Genomic DNA, 20,492 nt, shown 5'->3' with positions numbered 1-20,492 from the left:
GTACAAGAGGGACAAAGGCTTGTAATGCTAACCATACAGCCCGGGTCTCCAACCGATTGATCGACCACAGGGACTCTTCGGGGGACCAGAGGCCCTGCATAGACTTCCTTTGGCACACCGCTCCCCAACCGGAGAGGCTGGCTTCCATGGTGACCACTGTCCATTCGGGAATCTCCAGGGGAACTCCCCTGGATAGATTGTCCGTTTCCAGCCACCATGTTAGGCTGTTTCTCGCCACTTGTGTAAGTGGCAATGGAAGAAAAAACTGTTCGGATACTGGGTTCCATTGGGACAGTAACGCATACTACAAGGGCCGCATATGAGCAAATGCCCATGGCACCAGCTCTAAGGTCGACGCCATGGATCCAAGAACCTGTAGGTATTCTCAAACCCTGGGAGAAGTCTGGAGCAGTAGACTCCGCACTTGAGCTTGTAATTTGAGGATGCGATCCTTGGTGAGGAAAATGCGGCCCCTCCGAGTATTGAAGAGCGCTCCCAAATACTCCAAGGACTGAGATGGAACGAGTTTGCTCTTGGATAGATTGATCACCCAGCCCAGCGACCGTAGAAACTGAGAACTCTGTGAATAGCATTCTGTGGCTAAAGCTGCTGACTTTGCACGAATCAGCCAGTCGTCCAAGTAGGGATGCACCAGGAGACCTTTCCTCTGGAGGTGAGCTGCTACCACCACCAACACTTTGGTGAACGTCCGTAGCACAGTCGCCAGACCGAAGGGAAGGGCTCGAAACTGAAAGTGCTGTCCCAGGATGCAAAACCTCAGAAACCTCTGGTGATCCTGACGAATCCCTATGTGGAAGTAAGCCTCCGTGAGATCTAGTGAAGCTAGGAATTCTCCCTTCCTCACCGAGCTAATGACCGACCGGAGAGTTTCCATGCGGAAGCGAGGGATCTTTAGACACTTGTTGACCTCCTTGAGGTCTAGGATGGGACGGAATGATCCTTCCTTCTTCGGTACTACGAAGTATATTGAGTACCGACCTGTCCCTTGCTCTTCTGGAGGAACGGGAACTATGGCCCTTAATTGCAGAAGCCGCTGCAATGTGCCCTGAACTGCCGCTCTTTTGGTAGCATATCCGCAGGGAGAGATGAAAAACTGATCTCGGGGCCGCTGTGCAAAATCTAAAGCGTAGCCTTGTTTTATCACAGCCAGGACCCACTGATCCGTGGTCACCTTGGTCCACTCCTCGAAGAATAGGGCCAGCCTGCCCCCTACCTCCGGCGTTGAGGAATAGACCAGCGGTCTTTCATTGGGAGGATTTTGCTCCTGAGGGAGGGAGTGCCGCCCCAGGTCTGCCAAATCTTCGGCCATGAAAGGACTGTGTATAGGGTTGTTGCTTCGCCGGAGCCGAACGAAAGGACGAAGCGGGCGGTTTAGAAGGGCGATACAGGAAAATTAGTTTCTTACCTGATAATTTTCGTTCCTGTAGTACCAAGGATCAGTCCAGGACACCTGGGTTGTGACTCCGCACCAGTAGATGGAGACAGACTAAAACTTGTGGGCGGAGCCATATATGCCCCTGTGCCAGTCACAGCCCCTCAGTCATACGGAATGTCAAAGTAGAACACAACCAGAGAACTAAACACGCTATAAACCGCTTAAAAACCGGGGAAAGAAAAACACCCCTCCTGGAAACGGACTCTCCAACCGAGAGAGCTAAACAAGCGGAACAGAATAATTCAGAACAAAGAGCGGACTCTCCATTACTTCAGCGCAGCACTGCGGGCGGGATCCTGGACTGATCCTTGGTACTACAGGAACGAAAATTATCAGGTAAGAAACTAATTTTCCTTTCCCTGTACGTACCAGGATCAGTCCAGGACACCTGGGATGTACCAGAGCAAACCTACCGAGGGTGGGAAGCAGAGAGTCCCGCTCGGAGTACCCTCTCTCCAAAACCCCCGGAACCGGTAGCCCGGACATCCAACCGGTAATGCCTGATAAAGGTATGCAACGTCTGCCAGGTAGCCGCCCTGCAAATTTCCTGAGGCGACACCTGCGAAGCTTCCGCCCAGGACGCCGCTTGAGAACGAGTCGAGAACGAGTCGAGTGAGCCTTCAGGCCCACGGGAAGTGGTTTTCCCCGCATCAAGTAAGCCGAACCAATGGCCTCCTTGAGCCAACGGGCGATCGTTGTGCGTGACGCTGCTGCCCCTGTCTTTGGACCAGAGAACAGGACAAACAGATGATCTGTGACCCGAAAAGAATTAGTAACCTTCAGATAGCGAAGGAGGGATCTCCGCACGTCAAGCTTCCGTAATTCCCTTTCTTCTGGAACGGAGGACTCCCTTCCCACAAAAGCTGGCAACTCCACCGATTGATTCACGTGAAAAGACGACACAACTTTCGGAAGAAAGGAGGGAACCGTCCGCAAAGAAACTCCGGAATCCGAAATACTCAAGAAAGGTTCTCTACAGGACAGGGCCTGTAACTCGGAAACACGCCGTGCCGAGGCAATCGCCACCAAGAACGCCGTTTTTAAAGTGAGATCCTTAAGAGTTGCGCGTTTCAAGGGCTCAAACGGCGCCGTGCAGAGAGCGGAGAGAACCCAATTGAGGTTCCAAGCCGGACAAGGGAGACGCAATGGAGGACGAAGGTGCTTAGCACCCCGAAGGAAACGAGAAATGTCCGGATGAAGTGCCAGGGACGTACCACGGACCTTACCTCGCAAACAACCAAGCGCCGCCACTTGGACCCGTAGCGAACTGCACGCCAGACCCTTGGCCAAACCTGCCTGGAGGAACGCCAGAATGTCGGAGACGGAAGCCGAAGTGGGGTCCACCCCACGCTGCACGCACCATTCCTCAAAGACCACCCAGACACGGACATACGCCAGAGACGTTGACTGCTTCCTGGAACGCAGCAGCATGGCTACCACCGCATCTGAGTAACCTTTCCACTTCAGCCGACTCCTCGCAAAAGCCATGCTGCGAGATAGAAGTGATCCGTATCCTCCAAACAGACGGGGCCCTGATGGAGCAGGCCCGCCATTCCTTGGAGCCGAAAGGGCGCCGATACCGCCAGCTGGGCGAGGTCTGCGAACCACGGCCGGCGCGGCCACTCCGGTGCCACCAAGATCACCTTGGCTGGGTGCAATTCTATGCGCCGTAGAATCTTGCCGAACATCGGCCACGGGGGAAACACGTAGAGCAGCACATCTGTCGGCCAGGGAAGCACCAACGCATCGACGCCTTCTGCCCCCCGTCCTTGAAGTCGACTGTAAAAGCGCGGGGCCTTCGCGTCGTGCCACGTGGCCATGAGATCCATGTGGGGCACCCCCCCACGTTTTGCAAATGAGCAGAAATGCTTCGGCCACAACTCCCACTCTCCGGAATCCAGGCGATGACGGCCGAGAAAAATCCACCTGCACGTTGTCAACTCCCGCAATGTGAGACGCTGCTATGTTGCTGAGATGTAGCTCCGACCAGGCCATCAAGCACTGAGCTTCCTCTGCCACCTGGGGGCTCCTTGTCCCGCCCTGGCGGTTGATGTATGCCACAGTGGTCGCAGTGTCCGACAACACTCGAACTGCCTTCCCCCGCAGCAACGGCAGGAAGGCTTGCAGGCAGGACCAGACGGACCGCTCCGGTCTCTAGGCGATGGCCAGACCCCTGGGCTGGCGACACGGACCATAGGCCTTGGACTGCGCTCCCCACGCAGACCGCTCCCCAACCGGAAAGGCTGGCATCCGTGGTCACCACTGTCCAGTTGGGCACCCGAAAAGAGACCCCAGACGACAGATGCTTGGGATCCAGCCACCAGAGCAGGCTGGACCTCGCGTGTTCCGTGATCGGAAGCGGTAGATGGAATTCCTCCGAGACCGGCTTCCAGCGGGATAGAAAGTAGGACTGTAATGGTCGCAGATGAGCGAATGCCCAGGGAATCAGCGCCAGCGTTGAAGCCATAGGCCCTAGGACCATAAAGTAATCGCAGACCCGCGGTTGGCGGAGAGACAATAGGCGTCGTACTTGAGCTTGCAGTTTGCACACCCGTTCATGCGACAGGAACACCTTGCCCAGCTTTGTGTCGAAAAGAGCTCCCATATATTCCAAGGTCTGCGCGGGTGTCAGATGACTCTTGCTGCAGTTGATCACCCATCCTAGGGACTGCAGAAGGTGGAGGACCCTGGCTACCGCCATCCGACCCGAGCCTCGGACGTCGCCCGAATCAACCAATCGTCCAGGTAAGGATGGACCAAGAGACCTTCTCGGCGCAGCTACGCCGCCACCACTACCATCAGCTTCGTGCATGTACGTGGGGCCGTCGCGAGCCCGAAGGGGAGCGCTCGGAACTGGTACTGCCGCCCTAGTATGCAGAACCTGAGGACGCGTTGGAATGACGGATGAATGCCGATGTGAAGATATGCCTCCGTGAGATCCAGGGAGGCCAGGAACTTGGAGGCCAGGAACTCGCCGGGCCTTACCGCAGCGATGACTGAACGAATCCATTTTGAAGTGAGGAATGCGAAGGCATCGACTTATCCCTTTGAGATCCAGAATCAGTGTGGACGTGCCGTCTTTCTTCAGGACGATGAAGTAGATGGAGTAACGGCCCTTGCCGTGTTGGCTGACCGGGACTGGGGAAAAAACCTCCCAAGCCGTCTAAGCGTCGGATGGTGTCGAGCACAGCAGCAGTCTTCTCGGGGCCTTGCAGGGCGAGATAAGGAACTTGTCCGCTGAAGTACGAGCACAATCTAACGCGTAGCCGTGTCCTATCACTTTGAGGACCGACTGGTCTGACGTTATGCCGGCCCAGTCCTCGAAAAATGACAACAACAGCGCCCTGACGTTAGGAACGGCGTGTTGAGGCTGCGGCAAGAGATGGACCGACCACATTTCGCTGCGAAGCCTTGGCCCCTGTGATCGCCAGGGCTCCCCTCAGTGGCCAGAAGCTGATGGGCTCATCCCAAGCCAGCCCGAAGTGCAAATCACTCCAGACTGCGGCCCAAGCCCCGGGCGGAAGCCCCGAATGCCTTCTTCAATTGCACCTCCAAATGTCAATCCTAGAGATCCCATAAGTCCGCGGTATCCCGCATCGGGATGGGAGTGCGCTTCGGGACTGCTGACGTGGAAGAGTCCACCTTAGGGACCCGCAACACCTCCAAGGCCTCCTCGTGCAGAGGGTGAAACTTGTCCATTGCCGGGGGAACCTTCAGCCCCAAGTCCAGGATGTCCCTGTCCCAATGCCGCAGGTCCATAGTCAAGAGCGGGACCGGGAAGGTGGTAGAGGGCCACGCAGACCTGACCCACCCTGAATCCACGGAGCCTCCTCTAGCCTCCCCCGGAGGCGCGAGATCCCTAACTTTTCCAGAATGACGGGGAGGAGAACAGCTGGACAACCCTGGGAACTGGTAACTGCCCCTTCGGACGTCCGGTGCTAATGCCTGGCTCTGGGCGAAGGGTGCCTGTCACTCTCTGCCCCCCTCGGGGGCGGGGACGAGTTCTCCGAGCCCTCCTGAGCCGAGGACGAGACAGAGGACTCCCAATCGTCCCGAGGTGGAATGGTCCTCAAAACCTTTTAACTCGCGGCCCTCCGGCCGGGGCCCACCGATTGCCATTCCTGAGGCCTAGAAAACGGCGCTACGAGACCCCCAGCCGTTAAACCACTGAACGTTTGCGCGCCCTATGGGCCCCAAAGGCCCCGCGCATGCCCAACGACTCCTGCCCCCTTTCCCGAGGGACCCGCGGGAACTGAGGGACGCAGAGGGAACCGTTGAGGAGAAGTGGAGGCGACGATTTCTGCCCCCCCCCCCCCCCCCGAAGGTTCCCGCCGCTATCGGGACCGCTGCCGACCGGGGCGGCAAAACGACTGCCCCTGCCGCGATCGGGACGCTGCTGCCGCGATTGGGACCGCTGTACACCGTGGCGGCAAAATGGCTGCCCGAGCCGCGATTGGGACCGCTGCCGACTGCAGCGGCAAAATGGCTACCCTTACTGCCTCAGGGTCCCTGCGTGTCGCGATCGGGACCGCTGCCAACTGCAGCAGCAACAAATGCCGGTCTAGCCGTCCCAGTTCCACAGCACCAGGCGAATGACCCGCCGAGCCAACCGCCGAAGGAGGGGCCACCCGCCGCTCAGGCGCCCGCCGTGTCCCGCGCCATTTCGCGGCCGCCGAAGGGGGCCCCCTGCTTCTCAGGCGCCAGCCGCGGCCAAAATGGCCGCCACTGCCGCACGGAGCGGGAAGAGCTCTTGAGGGCTTTCGTTCGCGCCCCCTCCCCCGCGCGGCGGAAATCACGCGGGTTACGAACGAGCCCCCCCCGAGGCGCCACGGACGATCCCTCACCGTCTGGGAAGCAGCGCGCGCGCCGAACTGCCAGCCCGGCAACCGAGCCACAAGTCAAGCCGGCGAAAGAAAAGGCGCGAAACGGGGACCAAGGACCGCCGTAGGGAAGAGACACCTCCAATAAAATGCAGCGAACGGCCGCCCCCCCCCCCCACCAGCGGCGCCCCCACCGGAGAGCGGCGACGCTACGAGAGAGAGAGAGAGAGAGAGAGCCGGCACAAATAAAACAAACCCTTTTTTTTTTTTTTTTTTTTTTTTTACAACAAACAAACCTGTCTCTGTCCACAGTCCTGGAGCCCTAATCCAACAGGGGGAGTGAACCGGGCTCCCCGGTGTCACCCCTGACGCTGCTACTAAGAAAGCCGGGTCCTCGACCCTAGCAGCGGCCTCAACCAGGGGGGGTAGTCCCCTCAGGACCTCACAACCCCCTTGGGAGGCAGGGCGGACGGAACGTCAGTGACAATTTGGTAAACAGAAAAATTCAAAATTCAAAATTAAAGCACCCTAGCGAAACTGGCCTAAAACCCAAGAAAAAAGAACCGACCCTGACGGAGTACCAAAACCAGGGCAGGAAGGAGCTGTGACCGCACCTGCACCCTCTACTGGAGACAGAGTAAGACTGAGGGGCTGTGACTGGCACAGGGGCATATATGGCTCCGCCCACAAGTTTTAGTCTGTCTCCATCTACTGGTGCGGAGTCACAACCCAGGTGTCCTGGACTGATCCTGGTACGTACAGGGAACTCCGATTACCTCTAAATCTGGCTCGAGAAGAGAAGGAACTGCGCGAGCGAGGTGTGTCTTCCAGCAGGCGATGCACCTTATTCTCACCCAGCGACTGAATCATGTCGTCCAAGATTTACCAAAAAGTAACTTACCCTTAAAGGGCAAGGACCCCAGTTGGGCCTTATAAGACACATCTGCCAACCAGTTGCGCAACCACAAAAGCCGACGAGCCGCGACCGCTGACACCATGGACCTGGTGGACGTCCAGAGGAGGTCATGAAAGGCATCAGCACAATAAGCCACCGAGGATTCCAAACAGTTCGCCTGGGCAGCTTCTTCAGCCGAGAAATCTACATTGGCCTGTAATTGCAGCACCCAGCGAAGCCCAGCTCGCATAGCAAAATTACTACAAATAGCCGCGCGGACACCCATGGCTGAGACCTCGAAAATCCGTTCGAGCTGCGCCTCTAACTTCCTATCCTGGAGATCCTTGAGTGCCGTTGTTCCCGTGACAGGAATCATGGTTTTCTTTGTGACAGCTGACACTGCAGAGTCCACTTTTGGAACTCGCAGTAGCTCTAAGGCGTCCTCCGGAAGAGGATAGAGCTTATCCATGGCTTTACTAATTTTTAAAACGAGCTCTGGGGTATCCCATTCCCTAAACAATAAATCAGACACTGAAAAATGAAAGGGAAAAGCAGTAGCAGGACCTCTCAGGCCCAACAAGACAGGGTCCATCTTCCCAAGCTTGGATTCCTCAGGAGGGCTGTCAATGCCTAGCTCAGAGAGGATAGCAGGAATAAGAGGTGCCAACTCGTCTCTACGAAAAAGGCGAACTACCTTAGGATCATCGCTCTCAGCCGCCTGAGTGCCCCTGTCCGCCAGTGGTGGATCTGGCTCCGGGTCATCCGCACTCTGCGGGATCTGGGGTTGAGAATTCGGATCCAAGGAGTCTTTATTCCCCTGCGGAACTCCAGAGCGGAGAGGACGCTTAGGCTGAATAGGCTCCGTCCCCTTATTTACTGTATAGCCGCCTGGGGCTTATGGGAATCTGATTTTCCCCCCGCCATCAGCTTGCCTGCCTTCCTAGCCTTAAAGGCTTTATGTAAGAAAACAATAAAGGAAGACTCCAAGGAGGTGTCAGAAGTCCCCTCAGGACTGTCCTCCGGAGCTGGTGAAGCAGGCTATTGTAAATCCCTATTTTCTAGGGGCCGCGGCTGAGGAGACAACTGAGGAGGAAAAGACCCCTCCCCCATAGCAGGCACAGAAGCAGCAGTGCGGAACAACTGTAAAATGGCCTCTGTGCCAGCACTCAAAGGGAAAGGATCCTGAGGTAACAGACTCTCCTGCTGCAGGTGAAGGAACCCGCGGGGGGCCTGCTTTTAGCAGTCTTTTTAGTAGTTCCTGCACCGGAGGAACCCTCTCCCCCCAGCAAACACTGGGAGCACAAATTTTGGTGGAAGAGCTGCGTGCGGGCCGAGCCGCACGCTCTACACGCAGCTGTCCTCGGCATCGGTGAAGACAGAGGGAGTGAAAAAAAGCACTGAAAAAAAGTTGAAACACCCCCATTCCCCCCCCCCCGAGACCAAAAACACGGCGAAAATCTCCCTCATGATGAGAGGAAGGAAGGGAGAGCCTGCCCGATCAAAAGAGAAAGTAAGAAAAAATTACTTCAGAACTTTTTTTTTTTTTTAAAGTAAAAATAGCCTACCGTGGTCCAGGGTGCTGATCCTTGGGGGGTGGAATGAGCTGGGCTCCCCGGTATCGCACCCCCGTTGCCTGAATTAATAGTTAGGGTCCTCAACCCCCATTGGCAGCTGCCTCAAACCAGCAGGGGACGGCCCTCTCAGAGCCTAACAACCCTCTGGGAGGCGGACCAAAAAACAAATCCTTTTTTTTTCAAAGAAATTTAAAGCAACAGGCACTAACAATCATGAAGAACAGAGAAAACTAACTAAACTAAAGTTAATCAAATCAAAATAAATACTCTGAGCAGACCGTAGGTTTTGCACCTCCAGCATCTGCTAGAGACAAATACTGGCAGACTGTAGGTGGCACTCTCCTATATAACGTGGAGCTTTGTTTTTAAAACATCTCTGTCTATCTGCTAGAGGGGGGGCAAAACCCAGCAGTCTGGACTGATCCGGGTACGTACAGGAACATACTGTTTTTGTAAACTAAAAACAAAATTATTTTAAAATGTTTTCTGTAGCTTAGAACTCTGCTGAGAATGAGTTACCACAGAAATTACTCTTTGTTCACAATGGTAGTCATTGTCCTATCCCTCTAAATTGTGACCCAAACAGAAAGTTTAATGGCACCCAGAACATTGCAACTGAATCTCACTGCCCCACTTGTAAATTTGGTATTAGACACGCTGACAGAACTAAGAGGGTTCAACCAAGCACATCAACACCATATGAGTTCCAGCTGTGATCTCTCAAACTTCTGAGGAAGTGATATGACATTAGAAAGGGCCAACAGTGGTACTGAAGTTAATTGGCAATGAGGAGGAAGATGAGAATTGCATATGAAATGAAAGGATGAAGCAGTGAGGCAACAGAGGAGATACTGCAACTAGAAGGGTTACAATGACCCCATCAAAATAGATGAGATTTCAAATATAAAGAATGTAAAAAAAAAAACAAAAAAAACCACCCACAACACTTAGATATAATGTACCTGTAGAAACAGAAGGCCATGAATTAATACTATCATAGGATTACTAGTAATGGCTTTAATTTACTATTAAATAGCCAGAAAGAATATACTCCCAAATACCAGGATCATCTTCTGAGACAGATGCTCTTTTGATTCTTAGCCAGACTAGTACTCATAAGAAGATTAATGGAGCCTAGTGTTTGACAGCTTTTGCTATGAGGACACAAGAGCATCTGCTTACCTGTAGGCCCAGGTCAGGAATGATGGGGGAGAATCGGTAAGCACGTAATAGGGACATCATTAGCTGCTTTAGGCATTCATGCACTTCATAGTCCTGGAAAGTGAAAAAAAAAGCCTTTCTTTAAGAGCAATTTCTGACAAGTAACTTAGCATCTCTGACAAGTAACTGGGAAGGGAGTGCATCTACAGCACTTCAACAGCCAAGAAGGGAGGGGAAGCCTGCAGGATGCTGCTAGCATAAGAACATGGAGGTGGAAAAGCAGGTCCGAGATAAGATGACACCACTGTGCCAGCAATCACTGTTTGGAATACAGAGTTATCATGGAAGTTTTCAGCAAATTTCATGGGTAAGAACCTTGAATTGCATGCAGCCTCTTCAGGATCCTGTAAACAATGCTCAATTTAAAAATGAGGTGATATATTTCTTTTTCTGAATATTACACATTTCTTTTGAAATTTTGAATGAGTATAATCTTCTATGGCAGCACACAGTTTTCTTCATGCTGCTATATTTTATTTAAAAATTGATATACTGCAAATCAGAATTTCTAAGTGGTTTCCATAGTTGCATTCATAAAAATGCAAAACAAAAACATAAAACTTAATGAAAACAGAATAAAACACATAAAAACTAAATTAAAACAAAACAAGTTATGCATTTTCCTTCTTCGTTACATAACCCAGTATTAAATTGTTCACTCTCTGCTCTTAAATATATTATACAGATATTATAAGACATTGTTATTAACCAGCTAGTAAGCTATTCAAAAGTCTCCTTAACAAAATTAAGCCTTGAGCTATTTTCTAAATTTTAGAAGAGAGGTTTCTTCCTTTATTAAACAAGATAACAAGTTCCATAGCTCAGGGCCTTGCACATAAAACACTCTCTCTAGTGATTCATCAAGTCTTACTACTTTCAAAAAGAAAAAAAAAAAAAAAAAAAAAGGTACATCCAGTAAATTGTGGGCAGCAGATCTTAGTGGTCTCAATGTTGATAAAACTTCAAAGCATTATTAAAAGTTAGCAGGCACCAAATGATTAAGACCCTTAAATACTAGCATTAAAATGTTAAATTTTATTTTCCATTTTACCAGAAGCCAGTGATATTTAGATAAAATGGGAGTGATATGTTCATGAGCAGAGACCCCCCCCCCACCCTCCCCCAGACCACCCTAGCAGTGGAATTTTGTACGTACTGCAATGTCTTGATGGAGGACAAAGGTAGACCAATATACATGGTATTGCAGTAGTCCAAAGAAGAGAGAACCAGAGAATGTATGACCACTTTTAAGTCTGTTTCTTGTAAATAAGGAAGAAGTCTACGAAGCACATGTAATTTGCAATAAGCACTTCCAGCCACATCACCTATTTACATGGGAGAACTCCCAGGTTACACACAGTAACATCCTGGTCACAGGCTTCTCTAAAAGCTACAGCATATAGTCAGTCTCAAATATCAATGCAAATGTGGAAAAACTGACTTTTGCAACCTCAGGGAAAGACTTACCTCCATGAGCAGCCACATGAGCTCCAGCAGTTGCTGGATGAGGGGATGCTCTTCCACAGACCCTCCCCCTTCCAGTATGCTCAGTAGAAAGTTCATCAGAGCATCTTCCACCAGGTACACTTTACACTGAGGATATAAAGCAGCTGGTCAGCATGAGACACAAAGTGCACTGCCCTCGAGATATGGACAATAAGAGAGCGATGAAAAAAATCTTGGATGAAAACTCAGTGTCTGGAGCTGGCCCAGAAGAGATGCCATGGCTGGGCCGAACCCAAGAAGAAACATGTCTCTTCCCTGCTGCCAGGCTGCAAACAAGACAAGCTGGGGGGAGAGAAAAAAGCTGGCAGTAGAAGAAAGGGAGAGAGAAGCTGGAAGAAAGAGAAAGGAAAAGTAAAAAAAAAAAAAAAAAAAAAAGGCAAGACATAAAAATAAAATCAAAAACAGCAAAAAACAAAAATAAATAAAATCAAAACAAAAATTCTAAATAATGAAGCTTGACAAAATGTATCCTAGTTCCCAAGGGACACTGCTAGATCCTGGGAGTTCCAACTGCCAGTGGAGAACCCAATCATATCATTGACAACCACCCTGCTCCCCCCCCCAACCAAACAAGTTGGGGGGGGGGTGGTCGTCAATGATTTTTTTCCATACCCCGCAAAAAGAAAAGAAGTGGAGGCCTATTCTTAATCGCAAAAAAAGAACTAAAACTTACACCTCAAAATTGCAACCTTCCTAATGGATACGAAATTTGTTTCTTCAAATTTAAACTCCTCCAAGTTTGCCTTATTTACACCCCTCCTGGTCTCCTCGAAAAAGATCCATCCCCACTTATTGAATTCTTCACTGAATCACTTGCCCAAGATCTCCCTACTATCCTCCTTGGAGATTTTAACCTCCACGTTGACTCTATCCTGCAATCTCCCTCCTGTGAAGCTTTCATCTCCTCGCTTGAAGCTATGGGTCTTAAACAAATCATCCACTCCCCCACACATAAAGCTGGCCATACCCTAGACCTCATCTTCACAAGCTCTGTTATCAATACCATCAACCCCCCCATCATGCATCACTGTACCATGGTCTGACCACTCTATAATCAAATCTACACTTGCACTTCCACCTTCTACCCCCTTCTCCACCACCCCAACCACACTCCTTCGAATACCGAAAAGCCTGCACCCTAGATACCCTCACCACAGCATGCGCAGACATATCTAACCAAATCAACCTATCGTCAGCTGACAAAGCCACTTCCACTTTGTTTGATGTCACCCTCAACATTGCAAACCAAACCTGTCCTATTGTGACAAAAACTATTAAACCTATCCAAGTAAACAAAAAACCGTGGTACTCACAGGAACTCAAAAATCTTAAAACCCTCCTCAGGACCTCAGAAAGACGATGGCGGAAACACCCCACATCAGCTGCCAAAACAACCTACTACCAATTCATGCATGACTACAGAAAAACTATTCTCGAAACTAAACGAGAATATTATGCAAAAAAGTCCACAACCTCCAATACAACGCCAAAGTTCTCTTCACGATGATCACCAACCTCACCAAAATCCCAACACAACCTCAAGAATCCTCCTCCAAAAAATGGTGTAACAACTTAGCCTATTTTGTTCAAAACAAAGTCACCTCTCTCTCTGCACAATTTCCCCTCAACCCTGACAATGTGCATCTCCCTACCAACAACCTGTCAGCCACACTTTCATCCTTTGACTCTGCCTCCTCCTCAGAAATAGAAAACATCCTAAAAAAAAAAATGAGACCATCATCGCACCCCTCTGAAACATATAAGAACATAAGAAAATGCCATACTGGGTCAGACCAAGGGTCCATGAAGCCCAGCATCCTGTTTCCAACAGTGGCCAATCCAGGCCATAAGAGCCTGGCAAGTACCCAAAAACTAAGTCTATTCCATGTAACCATTGCTAATGGCAGTGGCTATTCTCTAATTGAACTTAATAGCAGGTAATGGACTTCTCCTCCAATCCCAACCAAGCTCCTCCTCGCTATTCCCAAAATAATTGCTAAGCCTCTTGCTAACATCTTCAATCTTTCTTTGGAACAAGGTTCAGTACCTTCCATACTCAAACAAGCAGCAGTTAAACGCATTCTGAAAAAACCTAACCTTGTCCCTTCTAGTTTATCTAATTTGAGACCTATCTCAAACCTCCCATTCATCTTGAAAATCCTAGAAAAGCTCATCAACAATCGCCTTTCTGACTACCTTGAACATCATAACATCCTCTCTACCACACAACATGGTTTCCGGAAACACCAGAGTACGGAAACCCTACTTTTGTCTCTAACAGACATAATCAAAGGCATGGACACCGGTAATTCCTATCTACTAGCTATGCTGGATATATCCACTGCATTCGACACCGTCAATCACGACATACTTATCAAAATTCTTATCAGTATCGGAATATCAGGAACCGCACTAGCCTGGATTAAGTCCTACCTTCAAAATAGGCACTACACAGTAATCATTGATAACAATAAATCCGACCCAATTAGCCTTAACCGAGGTGTCCCCCAAGGTTCCTCACTTTCCTCAACCTTATTTAACATATATATGCTCCCTCTATCCAATCTCATCACCAATCTTAACATCAAGCACTTCTTCTACGCAGACGATGTGCAAATTCTTCTCCCGATCACTGACACCCTGCAATCTGCCCTTCTAAAGTGGGAATCATGCCTTAACTCTATTAACCACCTTCTCACTAACATGCACTTAGCTCTCAATCCTCAAAACGGAACTACTTATCATTTCCAACAAATAACCTGCAACCCCTATCCCCCTACCCCACACCTCCTCCACCTTCCCCACCCACACTCACAGCCTGGGCGTCATGATTGACAACCAACTCAACCTTAAACCTTTTATCAAATCTATCCTAAGTGACTGTTACTTCAAGCTGCAAACAATTAAAAAACTCAGGCCTCTGCTTTATTTCACAGATTTCCACACTGTCCTACAGGCTATTATTTTCTCTAAAATTGATTACTGTAACTCTCTTTTCCTTGGCCTCCCCTCCTCCCACATCAAACCTTTATAACTCTTACAAAATGCCTCAGCCCGCATCCTTACTAACTAAAAAAAAAAAAAAAAAAAAAAAAGAGATCATATCACACCCACGCTCATGGACTTACATTGGCTACCAATAAAATCAAGAATTTATACAAAACCCTATCCCTCATTCACAAAAGTATTCTAAATGAAAACCTCCACTGGATCAACCCTCCGTTCATACCATTTACATCCACAAGACCAATTCGGTCCACTCTTCAAGGAACGCTCCGCCCCCTTCAATCAAATCCACCAGACTCACTTCCACAACAAAAAGAGCTTTCTCTTTCGCAGGCCCCACACTATGGAACTCCATGCCGCTTGAACTATGAACAGAAACTTCTACCCCTAAATTAAAAAAAAAAACAAAAAACTGAAAACCTGGCTGTTTTTACAAGTCATTCCCGCAAGTTCCTTCCACTGAATTGTAAATCCTTAGATCTGTAAATACCATGATATCACTATGTTAGTCATCATGTAAATATCTACTTTATCGATATGCTTTTGCCTCTATTATTTATCCAGTTAATCAATTTTATCTTTATTTTTCTCTATCTTGCCTTTTGCAAAATCTCCTCAATGTCAACTGTAAATAACGAAATAACCTCTCCTTATACAATTAATTTTGTATCATGTTCCTTATATAAGCTTATTTAACCAATTTGTTGTTCCATGTTCCTTGTAAAGGCCTCACCTTTTCATGGTGACGCTCTCTTAGTTCCATGTAAACCGATACAATGTGCAAACGGTTATCGGTATATAAAAATTACTAAATAAATAAAATAAAAATAAGTGCACTAGCATGCCAACCCGCATGTTAAAACCTAGTTGTATCCTCCAGCAGTGGTTCTTAAACCTATACCAAGGTCCCCAGTCAGTCAGATTTTCAGGATATCCCTAATGAATATGTACCATGTCTTGTAAAAGTCTTCACACCCTTGTTCATTTTTCACATTGAATTTTTTTTTAAACAATCAAAATGCATAAAAACCAGGAGCTTGTTTCACTGATCTACACAACATACTGTACATTTTCATTGTGAAAGAACAATTACAGAAATGTTCCAAAAATAAGCAAGAATACATTTTAAAAAATTGTTGATTGTTTAAGTCTTCACACCCTTTGTCATAACAAACCCAAATTAGCTTTGGTTAAAAAAATTGCTTTAACAAGGCCCATAATAAGCTAACAGAGCCCACTTGTGTCCAATCACAGAAGCTGAGCTGATTCAGTACTCCTGAATGAAGAATCAAGTGGTTTCTGTTGAATGACGTGAATTTAAAGCAAAGGTCAAAGCATGCTGAACAAAGAGCTTGCCAAAGAACGCTAGGATAACATTAATCAAAAGGTGCAGATTTGGGGAAAGCTATAAAAAATTTCAATGTGCTTGAATATCTCTTCGGGCACTGTCTGCTTCATAACTGCAAAGTGGAAACAGTTTGGCACCACCAAAACACTACCTTGGTCAAGATATGCTTCCAAACTCAGTAGCGATGGGTTAAGGAGACTACTGCCAAAGGTCACAGAGAGGCCTACAATTACGTTAAAAAAAAAAAAACTGCAGAAGTCTCTGGCTGAGATTGGGGAAAACCTAAACTGTTCAGCAAATTCAAGATTACTCCACAATGGAGGGTGGCCATTGCTGAAGAAAAGCCATATTATGTGCCACATACGTGTTTGCAAAGAAACACTCAGAGGACACTGCACACATGTGGGAAGTTTTGTGATCTGATGAGACCAAAGTGAAACTTTTGGGTCTCAGTGGCATAAAAAAAGCACAGCATTGTCCGGCTAACACCATCCCTTCAGTAAAGCATGGTGGCGACAGCATTATGGTGTGGGGATAGGAAGGTTTCTGAATATCGAAGGGAAAGATGGATGCTTCAAAGTACAAAAATCCAAATGGCTTGGGGCAGGAGAAGCCTAAGCACAGATTTGAAATCTATTGCCCTATAGAAACAGAGCAAGAATATACAGGCCATGCCATTTTCACCTGTTCCAGCGAGGATAGGGAGCTTAGTTCCAAAATTAAATTGCTTTCGTTTGGACTGTCATCATTGAGATGGGGAAACAATGTCACTCTTAAAACATCCTATAATACTAATCTCTACACGGATAGAAAACTGAGCTGTTTTGTATGGGCAAGCTAGGTATGGGATTGTAACATTTTGCCAAAAAAATATTTTGTTTTATTTTTAAACTTGACAGTCAATAAATGAAGAGCTATTAGAATGGCTGAGATGAAAATGCCCAATATGCTGTCAGTGATGCTGCTATGGTTACAAGCACAATAGTGAGTGAAGAAGGCCAGAGAGAGAAAAAGCTAAATAGCTACACAGATGCAGGAGAAGGGGGGGATGGAAGGCTCCAGCCAGGCTGTCCCAGCAGTGGAGTGAGGGCCAGGTCAGAAACTGTTGAACTGGGCACCAAAAAGCAGCAGGAACCCGCAGCACAACAGCAGCAAGGGCAGACAGCCGCCAGTTAGAGGAGTGGTGGCAACAAGGCCTATAGTAGGTCAAATACTGTTGAGTCTGGATGCAGCCAAAGAGAACAGAACCACAACAACTACAGCGACAGAGAAGATTACTACAGATTTTCATAGGTTCCTACTTGTGAATAAATGATTAGATAAATACATTTTACAGTATGAATTCTCTTAGTACCAACCCAATGGTTAGATTTTCAGGGCCCATATTAGTCAGGATGCAGAGGGAACCATGGCTTGTGGTCTTTGGCTGAGGACTCTTACTGAATTGGAATTGGAAGCCCAAAGGAAGTGGAGGACATTCATGGGTTAAAAAAAATAAATAAAAAGTCTTAATTATTCTGAATACCCAGTAATAATTAAGAAAAATCTAGGGATCAACCAGAAAGGAGTGGACTCCTACTAACCTATCTCACAGCTACCCTTTCAAGCAAAGGCTAATTTGCTGAAATTCTGGCAAAATGAACTGCCAGTTTTTGGCTTAGAAACACAGAGATCCATATTTAACGCCATTGGTTCGACTAAGTTCAGATTTAGTCAGACAAATGGTGGGATTTGAAAATCCTGCCGCACTGACCGGGCCCCAAGATAGCTGGACAACTGTTCACCCCAGTAAAACGTTTTCAGCTAGCTCGAGGGCTAGGCAGGAGCATTCCAGAGCACAGACAGCTATCTGGATAAGCTAGCCAGATAAGCGCCGATTTTCAGCATTATCCCACTAACACAGCCAAGACAACTTTAGGACTGCCAAAGAGCAGCACACCCAGTAAAAGGAGATTACAAAAAGACTTGCACAAAATTATATTACCAGCTTGGTGTCCCCATCTTTATTATAAGTAAACTTTACTCTTTCCGAGTAGCTCCCCATTACAAGCTGCCATGTCCCACCTGCACATGGAAGGCACTTACCATCAGAGGAGAAAAATGATTGAAGATATGAGCTAGTGTGATGAGAACAGTGGGCTCTCCCTGAAGCTCCCATGCTGCAGGGTCTCGCTCCACCAGCTTGCCCTCCTACAACAAAGTTATAAGATTAAAAGAGGTAGTGAACTCTCACAAAGAAAATGGATGATGCTCAAAACTATATCAACCCTTCTGCCTGTTAAGGTCATCGAAGCATGGTATGCTTGATGTTCCTTCAGTTAGAGCTGCTCGCCTTAGAGTCACTAGAGAATCTGCCTTTTCTATAGCAGCTCCTGTTTTCTGGAACTCTCTTCCAGTGGAATTAAGATTAAGCGTTTGCATCAAGACATACAGATTATTTTTTTAAATCTTATTTAAGCAGGCGAATTGCTAGGTTTCCAGGTACTGTTGCCTAAGTTTAGTAGGTATTATATGCTAATGAGTTTCTCCTCTTTAGATGCGACACACGTGAGTTTTGGATGCAGCATATTAATGAGGGTTTTTTTTATTACCAAGAAGCTGTTAAGATCAGAGCGAGTGTTGTCATGTCTTATATTTTTGGTATTTTATATATTACTGCAATTTGTATGGATTTGTTTTTGTACAATGTTTTGATAATTTGAGTGTTTTTATTTTTACATTGCTTAGGCCACGTGTGTTAAGCAATAAATACATTTTAATAAATGTAAAGAAATTAGCACAAATATTGACTAAAACCTAAAGCAAACCAGCCGCAGCTGAAATTTGAGGCAATTAGCAGAGCTCTGTGGGAAAAGGGGAACGTTTGGGATTTGGATTTTTAGAATTACTCACCTTTTCCAAATCCAAGCTCAAGACAAGTTACAGTTCAGTTACTGTAGCTATTTCCCTGCTCAAGGGGGCTTACAATCCAAGTTGTACATTCTGGTTATTGAGAACTTCCTGATGCCCGCAAACCCCTTTTAGCCTAGCTTTGGCCAATCTGGTTCTCCCAGAGAGAGTAACCATCTTTGTTTCTTTTTAAGGCCCCTAGCCCTGCTTATTCTAGTCCCCTCATTGGCTCTGTTATGGCTCTGGCCCTTCATCTCCCAGATGTTGACAGTTCAAATCCTACCAGCACCTTCCCCCTGACAAGACCTAAAAGTATCAGCAATAAACCAATCAGATTCAAATCTATATCACTTTAGTTGTTCTCCAGCTCAGAATCAGATAAAATAAGGCAACTGAAAGTTAAAATGTAGATCTCTGCATAAGCAACAAAGCAGAACTATCTGAGACCTATTACAGGAGGTACTATAGTAACAAATTCTCTCTCTTTAAACCAGATAGGCCTGGCCCATCACTACTAAAGAATCAATGAGAACAAGGAAATTTAATTTCTTATACACCACTAATAAACTATGTACATTTTATATATATAATCCTTGACAGTTCACCATACAACTATGTACATTTTATATATATATATATAATCCTTGACAGTGCACCACACAGAATTTGTATACTTTAAATCACAAACAAGTTAAATGGACATAAGCATACATACTCACAAAATACATTAAAAACCAATTCTTGACTCCCAGTTGTGACTGATACACTCAATTAAAAATTTGAGTCACATGCTAAACATGGATCTTACTCAAAATGTTAATTTACTCAATCCAGGATTTCATATAGATGCAACATTTACCAATGAAAAAGCCTGTGCATTATTTATTGTATGCATTTGTACTCCAGTAATCATAATAAGTGCTCATAGTGGATTACAATCAGGTATAAATACTTCAATATAAAACATTCACCAAAGATAGCACAAGCAAAAATAAATCAGTCAAAGTGAAAGATACATCAAAAACCAAACAAGACAAAAACACAATTAAAATTGTCACATCAATTACAAATGAAATAAAAACATGTACATTGCAGGAAGACAAAGCAAGAAATAAAGTAGCTCTCTATGGACATAACCATCAAATCTCAGCAAACACCTTCTCAAAAAACAATTTTAACTATTTTTCAAAAGTGAAGAAAATCCATTTCCAAACAAGTCTCAAGAGGCAATGCATTCTATAGAACTAGCTCCATAAATAAAAAGATATATTCCTAGACTCACTAAGACGCAGAACATAAATGCCTGGGATAGAAACTCAGCTGACCAGACACTTCTAGGATAGCAAAACTGACCTCTTTCTGTACATACAAAGCATAAGGTACTAGCATCAGTAAATTGCTGTTCTGAAGAATACTTAGCACAGTGCCCTACATTACTGGTTGCCTTATCCTTTTCTGCTGTTATAAAAGGATCAAAGGCTTTCCTGACAGTCCTCTTGTTTTGCAAGAAAGGAAAAATACTGAGAAATGTAACTACAAAATTAAGTCTTGCTTATTTTTCAAAACTTCTTTTTTTGTTAAAAAAAAAAAAAAAAAAAAAAAAAGAGAGAAATTACTACTTACTTGATAATTTTCTTTCCTCTAAGGAAAGCAGGCCAATTCACACCAGTGGGTTATGCATTCCTACTAGCAGTTGGAGACAGAATAAAGCTGATGTCACAGACATATAGACCTGCATTGACATCAGCCCGCCAGTATCTCTAGAAAAGCCAAACTG

At 46.7% G+C, this 20,492-nt stretch overlaps 1 protein-coding gene across 2 annotated transcripts in view; it reads right to left on the bottom strand.

Moving 5' to 3' along the window:
- RNF123 (ring finger protein 123) overlaps positions 1 to 20,492 on the bottom strand; it is a 454,378-nt gene that overhangs the window by 357,753 nt on the left and 76,133 nt on the right. For both annotated transcript variants that reach the window (XM_029599662.1, XM_029599663.1), the window contains exons 12-14: positions 17,912 to 18,016; positions 11,434 to 11,559; positions 9,928 to 10,020 (exon numbers count right to left, since the gene is read on the bottom strand). In XM_029599662.1, the coding sequence (XP_029455522.1) occupies positions 9,928 to 10,020; positions 11,434 to 11,559; positions 17,912 to 18,016 (324 nt within the window). The remainder of the gene's footprint in view (positions 1 to 9,927; positions 10,021 to 11,433; positions 11,560 to 17,911; positions 18,017 to 20,492) is intronic.

This window comes from Rhinatrema bivittatum, chromosome 4 (genome assembly GCF_901001135.1).
Source record: "Rhinatrema bivittatum chromosome 4, aRhiBiv1.1, whole genome shotgun sequence".
Classification (NCBI taxonomy): Eukaryota; Metazoa; Chordata; class Amphibia; order Gymnophiona; family Rhinatrematidae; genus Rhinatrema; species Rhinatrema bivittatum.
The sequence above is the reverse complement of the archived record's forward strand: the minus strand, read 5'-3'. Positions and strand labels throughout refer to the sequence as shown.